The 12,005-nt window shown below is 39.3% G+C and overlaps 2 protein-coding genes across 2 annotated transcripts; both read right to left on the bottom strand.

Moving 5' to 3' along the window:
• Nucleotides 1–358: 358 nt before the first annotated feature.
• Nucleotides 359–3,827, bottom strand: LOC120547528 (extracellular calcium-sensing receptor-like). The gene is made up of 6 exons (XM_039782990.1): nucleotides 3,435–3,827; nucleotides 3,050–3,338; nucleotides 2,049–2,861; nucleotides 1,736–1,963; nucleotides 1,435–1,558; nucleotides 359–1,316 (listed from the first exon to the last, which is right to left on the bottom strand). Exons 1-6 carry the CDS (start codon nucleotides 3,674–3,676, stop codon nucleotides 397–399), a joined length of 2,616 nt encoding a protein of 871 aa, XP_039638924.1. The 5' UTR covers nucleotides 3,677–3,827; the 3' UTR covers nucleotides 359–396.
• A 129-nt stretch (nucleotides 3,828–3,956) lies between these two features.
• On the bottom strand, nucleotides 3,957–11,182 carry LOC120547600 (extracellular calcium-sensing receptor-like). Its single transcript, XM_039783101.1, has 6 exons — nucleotides 11,079–11,182; nucleotides 10,562–10,856; nucleotides 9,606–10,400; nucleotides 9,176–9,403; nucleotides 8,860–8,983; nucleotides 3,957–5,066 (listed from the first exon to the last, which is right to left on the bottom strand). Exons 1-6 carry the CDS (start codon nucleotides 11,165–11,167, stop codon nucleotides 4,153–4,155), a joined length of 2,445 nt encoding a protein of 814 aa, XP_039639035.1. The 5' UTR covers nucleotides 11,168–11,182; the 3' UTR covers nucleotides 3,957–4,152.
• Between the last annotated feature and the right edge of the window lie 823 nt (nucleotides 11,183–12,005).

Genomic DNA, 12,005 nt, shown 5'->3' with positions numbered 1-12,005 from the left:
GAATGTATTGAAAGGCAAACTGTTATCTTGAATGGACTTTGGATAAACAGAAATATAAAAAAAATGTAAAGATGATGTTGCTTTGAAAACCTTGATGGGGCCCCTTTGGACTCGACAAAGGTTGTCTTCTCTTTTACTCACATATTCTTTACAATGCTTATGTGTTATAATGTCAGAAGCTGCATTGATCTGAGATTTGTCAATTTTTTGTTGTATGTGCCGGGGTATTTCTGAATGTGAAAAAGCAACACACAACAAACCTAAATATACTTAAAGATTTAGTCACTCAAACAAATCCATTTGCATTAAGGGACACTATGTTACAACAAGAAGAAGCACATGTTACATTTTGGTTGTTAAAGAGGAAAACTACATTACAAGTGATTTGGGCAATGGTTAATAACGTATATCATTGTTAGATGTCTTTCCCATTATTTGTTTCTTAGTGTTCTGCTCAGGTTTTAAAACAATTATGTAACATTTTGGCAGAAAAATGCAGAAAAGAAGTCCATAACTGGAAGCCAGAATGGCGAATATCTCCACAGCTACAGTGAACTTCCCAGGAGAGCTGATATATGCTGGGATAAAGGTGATCCATACTGCACAGAATATCAGCATGCTGAAGGTGATAAATTTAGCTTCATTGAAATTATCAGGCAGCTTTCGAGCCAAAAAAGCGAGTACATAACATAGGACAGCAAGGAGTCCTATGTATCCTAACACAACCCAGAACGCTACAGGTGACCCCAGGGCACACTCAAGAATAATCTTCTCTTGATAGTGTTTCATATTTTTGAAAGGAAAAGAAGGGTTAATTATCAGCCAAAGTATGCATATAAGAACCTGTATGAGAGTGAAACCCACAACAGTGAGTCTCTGCTGTGTAGGCCCAAACCATTTCATGAAATTACTACCTGGAAGTGTGGCCCTGAATGCCATTAACACCACTATAGTTTTCCCCAGAACACAAGAGATACAGAGGACAAATGTGATGCCGAATGCTGTGTGTCGCAGCTTGCAGGACCACTCAGAGGGCCGGCCTATGAAGGTCAGAGAACACAGGAAACACAGAGTCAAGGAAAAGAGCAGCAGGAAGCTCAGCTCAGAGTTGTTGGCTCGTACTAGTGGGGTTTCTCTGTGGCCATAGAAGATTAGCGTTGTGATTATAGTTAGAAAAACTCCCAGCAGAGAAAATAAGGCTAACGATGTTCCCAGGATTTCATCATATGCCAAAAATTCTATTTCTTTAGGGATGCAGGCATCTCTCTGCTTGTTGGACCAGTACTCTGGTGGGCATTTCATACAGTCTATTGAATCTGCAACAACAAAAATACAGTGTGTTAGAGTTCTGTTTTTTTGTCATTCATTTCATCATGTGTAATATTGTATTGCATTCTAAACAACAAATGAAATACTGCTACAATGTTTTTTTACCTGTTAAATTACTGATCTTGCCTGCTGGACAGGGTATGCAATTATAACAGCAGACTGGCTTTCCTTGCTGGTGAACCTTACGAGTTCCTGGGAGACAGCTCTCACTGCAGACTGACACAGGAACCTCCTGCACACATAAGCACAATTCATAAATATGAATTGTTTGCAATAATAAAAATATGTACAGTTAAATACACATCAAAATTATAAAACTCATTACCCATATCAACATTTTTCGAGCAATCAATTTTCAGTGAATCAGTAAACAGTTAACAAGTCCAAACCTCAGTGTCTGCTTTACCTCAGTCAGCCCATTTCCCCGGAAAACTGGGATGTTGTTCATGATAAATTGATGATTTTCTGGAAGAGAAGCATCGTAAATCCCAACTGTTACTACTTCCATGGTCCCTTTGTTTGTCATTTGTAAATTAACAAGTTCATATTTTGCTGGTGAGTCTCCATTACTGTCAAAATGAACTCTTTCCCCTTCCTCAGTGGTGAAATTCACTGTGTTGAGATATTGCAGGACCTAGCAAAAAATGATACACGAATCAGAGATAAATGACAGGTTCTTGTTGTTTTCCCACTGTCGCACTTAACTGATGGTTCCTCACCTGCCATGATTGAATGTGTTTGGTATCAGCACAGCTACCATTTGAAAAAGGCCCTTTACCCTCCTCACATTTAATTAGGTTGTCAAGAGCATGAGCCACTGCGTAAACTGACTTGTATACATTATTGGTGAATCTCAGCTCAGACACATCAGTTAACTGGGATTGAACATTCTGCAAACTTTCAAAGCCGCTGCATGGCTTTCTTTGTGTATTTGCAGTGTCATTCAGAGCACAGTCAAACACCTCTTCCCAGAAATCTCTGACAAACTGACTGTCAGGAAACTGTGAGTAGTGGAGCCGCCTCAGGTGCTCCTCCAGCCCCGGGATCTTAGTTGTGCTGACAGTGAAGCCAAGTGAGCCAACCAGGAGACTGTGCCCCTCACTGTCAGTCAGAGAGTAATCTGTGATCCAGGCGTCACTGCCAACCCACTGCAGTCCTGTAATGTTCTGTTTGTACAATTCAGTCGATAGCACATTAATTTCACTGTGAGACACAAAAGCCATGATCACTTTGGAAGTGGCATGCTTAATGATCTCTATTATTCTCTGCAGGCTATCAGGTGGATCTGATGATGAAAATGTTTCAGAATACTCAATGCACACTCCATATTCTTGTGCAACTTGGATAAATGCAGCTATGCCATTAAGGCCATACTCGTTATCCACAGCTAGAGCCCCAATCCAGGTCCAACCAAAGTGCCTGACCAGCTTTGCCAATGCTCTGCTCTGGTAGTAGTCACTGGGAATAGTTCTGAAAAAAGTGGGATACTCTTTCCTGTTGCTCAGACAGGCACAGGTGGCAAAATGGCTGATCTGCAGTGAAAGATACAAACTTATTCTCAGTTGCAAAGCAAATATTAAATTCTTGCATAATGACCATTTTGATTCATGCTACAGTTATAATTTTGCAGAGCATTGTCATAAACTATATTTACAACAGCACAACACAAAATCAAATAACACTTCACACTAACTGCAATGCATTTTCTTCTTTGACTTACCACAGGCATATGAAACCTTCCAACAACTTGTGCAAATGCAATAGTTGGTCTTGAGCCTGAATGTCCCAAGATAGCTTGCACTGTCTCAGTTTTAGTGCAGATGTCGTCACTGATTTCTTCCTTTAGTCCGCTCAATAGTACCAGTGCAGCTCTCAGTATGTCCATAGTTCCACAATTATCATAGATCTTGTAGCCAAGTTTAACATTAGGGAGCAAATCAGGATTTGTGTTGATCTCATTTACTGCAAATATCACTGTTTGAGCAAATTTGAATTCTCTAAAATTGAAGCTGGGGTGATGAAAGGGTTATATCTTTGTGTTAAAGTCGTAATTACAATACAAAATACACATAAACCTTTTTTTAAATAGGTCCAACAATACATACTTTTTGCATTTTCGTACATCTGGAAATGTCTGAAATGTGTTGATTACATAATCCTGCCCTGTGCGAAATGAAAAAATGCCTCCAATAACAAGGTTGCCGTCTTGGGCTAGTTCAGGTGGTTGTGCTGAGCCTTGCAGACGGCACACAGAGTCTCCCCTCCTCATAAGCAGAAACAAAAGGAGAAGCCTTAACAATGGCATGGCTCTGCTCTTCAGGTTGGCCCAATCAGGTCTACAGCTCATAGCAGGGATTTATACATCTTAACAACAAGGGGGATGTTATCATGGTTGAACAAAAGCCTCAGGAGACCAGAGGAAACCAAACAGGTTAAGCCAATTGTGTTTTTCTCTGTAAAAATGTTTTACTTTTTTGTATAACTGTAATAAATGTGAGTGAAATCAGTAAGGAATTAAGTATAGGGCCTGTGCATTTATTTGCATTTGTATATTTATTTTATGTATATATTATATATTAGTTGATATATTTATATGTATATATTTGGTTGTAATAAAAGATGTCATCTCAATATGCTATGTCACAAATAAAATGATATAGGCTACAGTGGAAATATACTACAGAGTACAATGCAAATACAAGTCTTCAGTAAAAATAATATAGATGTCTACTTGACAGTGTGTCAAGTCACAGTAACAATTGATTATGTAAAATTATCACCTTACCTAATTAACACCGTTGCTACTATATTGTTAATTAGTTTTCAGAATGAGTTTGGGGCCCCTTTCCCCATTATATTCTTTTTTGTATTCTTCTCTGGTTTCAGTAAGATAATATAACATTTTGGAATAAAAATACAAATGAGCAGTCCAAAACTGGAGGCCAGAATAGCAAATATCTCCACAGCAACACTGAACTTCCCAGGAGAGCTGATATACGCTGGGATAAAAGTGATCCAGACGGCGCAGAATATCAGCATGCTAAAGGTGATAAATTTGGCTTCGTTGAAGTTATCAGGCAGTTTTCGAGCCAGAAAAGCAAGAATGAAACATAACATAGCCAGAAGTCCTATGTACCCAAGTACACCCCAAAAACCTACAGCTGAGCCCAGAGCACACTCTAAGATGATTTTGTCCTTGAATATCTTAAAATTGATAAAGGGAAAAGGAGGAGAAATTGTTAACCAGATGATACATATGATAACTTGTATAATAGTGAAACCCAGAACACTGAGTTTCTGCTGTGTAGGCCCAAACCATTTCATGACATTACTACCTGGAAGTGTGGCCCTGAAGGCCATTAACACCACTATAGTTTTGCCCAGAACACAAGAGATACAGAGGACAAAGGTGATGCCGAATGCTGTGTGTCGCAGCATGCAGGACCACTCAGAGGGCCGGCCTATGAAGGTCAGAGAACACAGGAAACACAGAGTCAAGGAGAAGAGCAGCAGGAAGCTCAGCTCAGAGTTGTTGGCCCTGACAATAGGAGATTTCCTGTATCTGAAGAAAATGAATGCCACAACAGCAGTGATACATGTTCCAAATAAGGATGCTGCAGTGAGCAGCGCTCCCATAATCTCTTCATATGATAGAAACTCTGCCTCCTTCTTCACACAAGCATCTCTTCTCTCATTTGACCAGAACTCAGGGTGGCATCGCACACAGGTGATGGAATCTGAAAAATAATATTACTTGCTCAGTGCATTATTCAATATATTTTGTAAAATATTTTTTATATTTTGTAATATATATTTTTATACATATATTTCCTGTTAAGGTATCAGGCTGAATATTTCTGTGCTGTGGAACTGTAACACAATTTCACTCCCAATGCATTAACTGCAGTTTAAGAGTGAGATGTCCAAACCTCAGTAGATGAGACCAAAACCAATGCAATAGTATAAATATTATTTAATAATATTAATAATAATAAAAAGAAAGTGATCAAGTAATACACAGCTGCTGATAACGCACGCCATAATCCCTCCCTTCTCATCCCATGGATCTGAATGAAGAAGAATGAGGATGAATGAGCTGAAACAATATAGACTGCCTCAATCTTTACAGGGATTTCTCATTTTTCTTAAAACAATGAATCTGCAGTAATTCTAAATACATACAGTACAGGCCAAAAGTTTGGACACACCTTCTCATTCAATGCGTTTCCTTTATTCTCATGACTATTTACATTGTAGATTCTCACCGAAGGCATCAAAACTATGAATGAACACATGGAATTATGTACTTAACAAAAAAAGTGTGAAATAACTGAAAACATGTCTTATATTTTAGATTCCTCAAAGTAGCCACCCTTTGCTTTTTTTGATAGCGCTGCAAACCCTTGGTGTTCTCTCAATGAGCTTCATGAGGTAGTCACCTGAAATGGTTTTCACTTCACAGGTGTGCCTTGTCAGGGTTAATTAGTGGAATTTTTTCCCTTATTAATAAAAAAGCAAAGGGTGGCTACTTTGAGGAATCTAAAATATAAGACATGTTTTCAGTTATTTCACACTTATTTGTTAAGTACATAATTCCATATGTGTTCATTCATAGTTTTGATGCCTTCAGTGAAATTCTACAATGTAAATAGTCATAAAAAAATAAAAGGAAACGCATTGAATGAGAAAGTGTGTCCAAACTTTTGGCCTGTACTGTACATACTCGAGTTACATAAATTTTTCATATTGTGGCTGTAACCTTGTGGACTTCAGTCATATATATATATTAGGGCTGTGAAAATAACGCGTTCATTTCGATTAATTAATCTGAGAAAAAATAACTTGTTAAAAAAAATAACGCAGATTAATCGATTCCATATTGACGTTTGACCCGGAGCCATTCTAACCACTATTCGACTGTAAAATGAAGGAGGGAGACGAGAATGTGCTGCCTGGATCATTGATGGGAACATTTAGCTACTTGTTACTTCTTCCTGCCAACCCTGGCTACCGAAATCTGATGCCACTGATATGTCTGCTCTTCTCTCTGATGCTCTGAAACGGACGATACAGGCAACACAAACACCGCTGCACGTGACGCTAGTTAACACTATACTCGACAGCAGCTAACGTTAGCCTACCGCTAGCTAGTAGCTGGATTAAACACTGTTAAAATGCTGACAGCTAACGCTAAACAGTGTAAAGTTTGACTGTTTTACTGTAGAGGATTCAACACCGGTATGTAACAATCTGCTAGCCTGACAAGCCAGCTGCCACTAGGGTGCGTCTAGATTTCTAGGCTAATGGTGCGTTCTTTTTGTCTTGTAATCGCAACTAGTAGCTCGAGCGTGACGTCACATCCGTGTCGAAAAACGAATAACCGCGGGTTGTTGCATCCTTTTTGTCACACAATACTGGATTTTTTTAACATTTTTAGTAACATTTAGGATTCTATTCACCCAGTTATTGACATATTTCACAGTTTGATACATGAAAATTACGTTTTGATTAACGTTAACGTTAGGCTACTGCTCTGCTTTCTGCTCAAGACTCGGCTTAAAGCCATTGTTGTCATATAGCAACCGAGCGTCTCTAGCCAATTTCAGCTGCACAACCTACAAAATAACTAATTAGGCGGTATCTAACTCATAATAAGCCTGTATCGACATGCCTATAGGTAGCAGTATACAGTGCTATGTGTACGACTTCTTCATTTGGTTACAACAAAGACAAAAGTCCCCCCACACACACACACACACACACACACACACACACACACACACACGGTTCTCAGTGTAGGCACCAGGGACCCAAAGTTAAATTAACATTGGTCTACCAAAGGGATCTACTAGGACCACTGAAATTCTAAAGACTGAAAACCACTGATTTACATACATTCTAATCCTTTAAAACTAAATAAATAGAAATAACCATTTTTTTGGACACCAGGAGAGATAATTTTGAGCATTAAACACTGGATTTTTATGTACCTATTTCTACCCTTTTTTTTTACATCAATTTTTGCCGGAAACAATTGAAAATATAGAAAAAAACGGCCCTCAGGCATTCTGTATTACTTTCAACTATTCTCTAGTCTAGTAGATCAACTTTTTCTAATTTAACCTCATCTCTCTGAGTCAAGAATTTACTCTTCCCTCCTCTTTTGCGTCTTTTGTTGGGGAAGTAGGCTAAATCTCTTTAAATGTGTAGGTGGCACTTATTCATGTAAATCATACATTAATTCATTTTAATTAATTTAAACCCATGGACTTCAATAGCTCAGATGTGTTACATCAGATTTCTGCTCATGTTTATAACTTTGTGCACATTCAAAATATAACTCCTCCCATCTGTGTTCTCCGAGATTTGGAGAGTTGTAATATATTCTGCTGTGCATGTTATTGCTCCGCTGATATGTTAGTATCTCATTCAGACCGTCTGACAGACACAGAGGCCCATTTGGGTCTCTGGTCTCTGACAAAGTTTAGAGGCGGCTGTACGCTGCTCTTCATCAGAGGTAGAGCACGGATGCAACACGTCACTGCCCACAGCAGAGCGAGTCCACTAAAATTAACTGAAGTTGCTACACTTAACCGCGCTGCTCACCTCTATTTTTACAGAGAGAGTGGACACAAAGCGACGGACGGGTCTGTAATACTCAAAGCATAGGCTACCTGAAGCCGGGGAAATGCGCCTGGGATGGCTCGTGAAGAAATGTTCTCATATTTGCGACATTTCAAAAATTCCAGACAGGGAGCACTCTTGAACCCCCTCTCTGTCTCTGAAAACATAACTAGTCGATCACGAGCGGCTCAATAGGTAGATCTATAGATAAACTCATCTTTCAAGCATTTGACCGACCGGGTTGCAAAAATGTTTTCCCACTATGGCCAAGCCAAGACCCGCCCTTCAATAGCATTCACGCACTACTATTGGCCAGGCGTCCTATCCCCTGACCAATCAGCTATCCTAACCTTAACCACTCGAGGTGAAATGCCTAACCCCAACCAATCAAGCTGCTTTGTAGGGTGGGTCTTGGCGTGGCCATAGTGGGATTCATAATTTTGCGACCGGTTTGACACTTCAGCGTGAGAAATAGGGGGTGTGGCGTGTGAGCGTGTGAAACCAATCAAATGCGTGTGTGTCATGGCCAATGCGTGAGAGTTGGCAGCTCTGAATAAACAACAAAGCAATCCAGCTTCCCTGGCCGAAATAGACCGAAATAATAACATTAAAAGAAATACATATAAACGGTGATAAGATCTGGTGAATAAATTTTGATTAAAACAGCGGTTATTGGGCTAAAAATATTAATAATATCAAAGCTGTATACAGCTTCTCTGCTTCAGCCCGACTGGCAGAAAGATTCGTGCTGTGATTACGTAAGATGCTTCCCATTGAAATACATTAGTTTAAAAAACGTGACCCCAACACCTAAATCTTCACAATAACGTAATGGTATCACGTTCTAATAGATTTAATTTAGTAATGCCATCACGAACTGACGTGAGACTGTGTTGGTTACTACACCTGTCATGTTGCTTATTTCTCCCTCTGCACATCTTAAACAGTCATAGCAGCAGACAGGCTTTCCTTTCTGGAGAACCTTGCGAGTTCCTGGAGGACATTTCTCACTGCAAACTGACAAAGGCACCTGCATGAACAAAAACAATAATAACAAAAATATATAGACATTCACTTTGACAAGGTGTTGGCTTTACAAGTTGATATTATTATTTGATCCATCAAAACAAAGCATTATGATACCAATACCTAATAATGTACACACTTATTATAATTGAAATTTACTTAAATTAACAGTTAAACTGATCACATTGTAGCTTACCTGTTGTGAGTTCCATGCCCAAATTAAAGACTTATTTTGCAGATTCAGCTGTTTGTCTGCAGGTAAAGATGCATCATGAAGACCAACTGTGACAAAGTCCACAATGCCATGTTCTGTTGGCTGCCAGTTTATAATTTCATACTTTGCTGCTGGGTCTCCATTCTCATTAAAGTAAACCTCATCTCCTTCCTTAGTTTTGAATTTAATCTTTTTCAGATGCTGTAAAATCTAAGAAGATATGCATTAATGTAGATCATTATCTGAAAAACATGTTGTAGGCTTATTGGCTCAACAGCATGATAGACAGACTGCAACAATGTCTTTTTGAAAATGTAAAACTTTCCTTGATAATGAGTTTTCAAAAAACTAATTCTTCATACAAGAATACAAGACTGAAGATAAGAATATAAGTCTTTGGTTTTCAACTCACCATATATGGATCTAGCTGCACCTTTTTGTTACAGGTTTTGTTACAGCTGAGAATATTATGAAGTGCGTGGGCCACAGCATACACTCCTTTATAGACATTGTACAAGATAGGCATGAGCGACATATCAGTGAAGCTGTTTTGCACTCCAGTCAGATCTTCATGGCCAGTACATTCTCTCTGATTCCCTCCCAAAGACGTTGACTGTTTGAACTTACAGCTAAATAGTTTCTCCCAAAACTCTGGAAACATTTCATTACTAGATGAATTGAGCAGCTTCACATCCATCAAAAACTCTCTCATGCCACTGACATGTGCTTTGGGGATGGACAGGCCTATGGCACCATCTAGAATGTGATTAATATCTATGGCTGCAGTTTGTGAATCAAATATCCAGGCCTCAGTGCCTACCCACTGGTACCCAGTCAGGTTGCGGAGAGACAACTGTTGTACTAACGCATTACTATCCATGGGGGAGAGGAAAGTGACAATCACTTTGGAAGTAGAAGCCTTGATAATGTCAATTATCTTTTGTATTTTGTCTGGTGGATCTGTTCTAAAGAAAGTTACAGAATACTCCAGACAGATGCCCAGCTGCTGGGCAGCTTCTGTGAATGTGGCCATGCCATTGTTGCCATAATCATCATTTGATCTAATAGCTCCAACCCAAGTCCAACCAAAGTGCTTGACCAACTGGGCCAGAGCTCTGCTCTGGTAGTAGTCACTGGGTATTGTTCTGAGAAAGGATGGGTACTTGGTTTTATCACTCAGACAAGCACAAGTAGCAAAGTGACTGATCTAAAAGATAAAAAGAAATGATTCCTCAAGATAAAGATATAAAATATAAACATTTACACAGCAAACTACAATTTATGGAAAAAATACCCTTTGCTATGCTCAGCTGACGGAATGAAATGAATTGTTCACAAATATCCCCCCCCCTCTCCATTTTTACGCACCATTGGGATATGAAAGGGTCCGATTACAGTAGCTATAGCCATGCAGGGAGAGGAAGAGCCCTCTCCCATAATGGCCTGAACTTGGGCAGGTCTGGTACATGGGGTAGATAGTGCAGATAATACCTCATTACCATTAGCCAAGGCCAGTGTAACCCTCACACTTCTGGCAATGGATGAACAGGAATCATAGATCTTATAGCCCAGAGATATATCAGGCAGTAGAACTGTGCTGTTATTTATCTCCTCTATGGCAAAGAGCATAGCCTGGGAATACTGGAAACCTCTGAAATTTAAACTTAATGCAGACAGTTAAAAATAGTTGGAACTGCAAACAATTTGTCCTTGCAACAGAAACAGTAGCATAGTAAATGAAAACATTATATGATAATAATACATGCAACATCAAATATATCTACAGTATATGTTTTTAAGACTCAGTTTGATAAAGTGATTTGTAGCAGTACCAACTTCCTCCTAGATATTTGAAATCTAAATACATTACTAAATAATAATTTACCTGGTGCATTGCAGTGGCAGTGGTTTGTGCCTGTAGGTATCCTGTCTGTTTATCCAGCTGTTGTGGAAAGAGAAGATTCCCCCCAACATAATGTCCCCATCCTTCAATAGCTGGGGATTCTCAGGATCCCCTCTCTGCCTGCACACCAACTCCTCAGCCTGAGAGACAGACACCACTAACAACAGTTGTAAGAGGCCCCAACCCTTTTCTGGCCACCTGTGTCTAGACGTCATACTGTCTAAGAGAGCTAAGCCACTAGGTTGCATCACATGTACAATCAAGTAAATCAAAAGCATTAACCGGTTTTTATGCATTTTGGAGTAGCATAAAAAAAGAGAACAGTGATGTTTTAAGTCTGTGGACCCACAAGGTGGGGCAAGAGGAAAGAGTTTCCCAACATGAAAACAGTTTTGTGCATTAGCCTATTCTGGGTAGGGATGCACCGAATACAGGATTTCGGATTCGGATTCGGCCAAATATTGGGCTTTTTGACAGGGTTCGGTTTCTGCCGAACCTTCAGGAACCTTACAATTTTTTTCCACCTAACAGAACTCTACTCACTGCTACTCGTTAGCTCATGTTAGCTTTCTAATTTTGCACCCAACTTCTGTAGTGGAATGGCTTCGAATGACGACCAAAACTGCTTGTCTTTTATTGTGAGCATTTAGTGTTCAATATGTTGCAGTTTTACACACATGAAAGTGAACAACTTAAACTTGACAGACATGTTCTGCATCTAGCGTCTCACGTTCATCTCAGTAAGCTAGCAAGAGTACACAACAGACAAGTTCCGTGTAGGGTACTTCAAAATAAAAACACTTCCTGTGATGGTCCGCAGTAAAACTAAATTACTGTTAAACAAATAAGGTTGTGTACCTTTTCACATATCAGCTGTAAATGAAGTACTGTAGATAATGTAAATAGTGA

This window comes from Perca fluviatilis, chromosome 2, assembly GCF_010015445.1.
Source record: "Perca fluviatilis chromosome 2, GENO_Pfluv_1.0, whole genome shotgun sequence".
NCBI classification, from domain to species: Eukaryota; Metazoa; Chordata; class Actinopteri; order Perciformes; family Percidae; genus Perca; species Perca fluviatilis.
The sequence above is the reverse complement of the archived record's forward strand: the minus strand, read 5'-3'. Positions and strand labels throughout refer to the sequence as shown.

Excerpts from the sequence above, each read along its gene's own strand:
- LOC120547528 (XM_039782990.1), bottom strand. The coding sequence starts at position 3,676 with ATGAGCTGTAGACCTGATTGGGCCAACCTGAAGAGCAGAGCCATGCCA. Across the intron at positions 2,862-3,049 it reads GAAGGTTTCATATGCCTGTG|ATCAGCCATTTTGCCACCTG; the intron begins GTAAGTCAAAGA and ends CTTTCACTGCAG. Across the intron at positions 1,559-1,735 it reads GGGGAAATGGGCTGACTGAG|GTTCCTGTGTCAGTCTGCAG; the intron begins GTAAAGCAGACA and ends TGTGTGCAGGAG.
- LOC120547600 (XM_039783101.1), bottom strand. The coding sequence starts at position 11,167 with ATGTTGGGGGGAATCTTCTCTTTCCACAACAGCTGGATAAACAGACAG. Across the intron at positions 10,857-11,078 it reads CTGCCACTGCAATGCACCAG|TTTAAATTTCAGAGGTTTCC; the intron begins GTAAATTATTAT and ends GTCTGCATTAAG. Across the intron at positions 10,401-10,561 it reads GACCCTTTCATATCCCAATG|ATCAGTCACTTTGCTACTTG; the intron begins GTGCGTAAAAAT and ends TTTATCTTTTAG.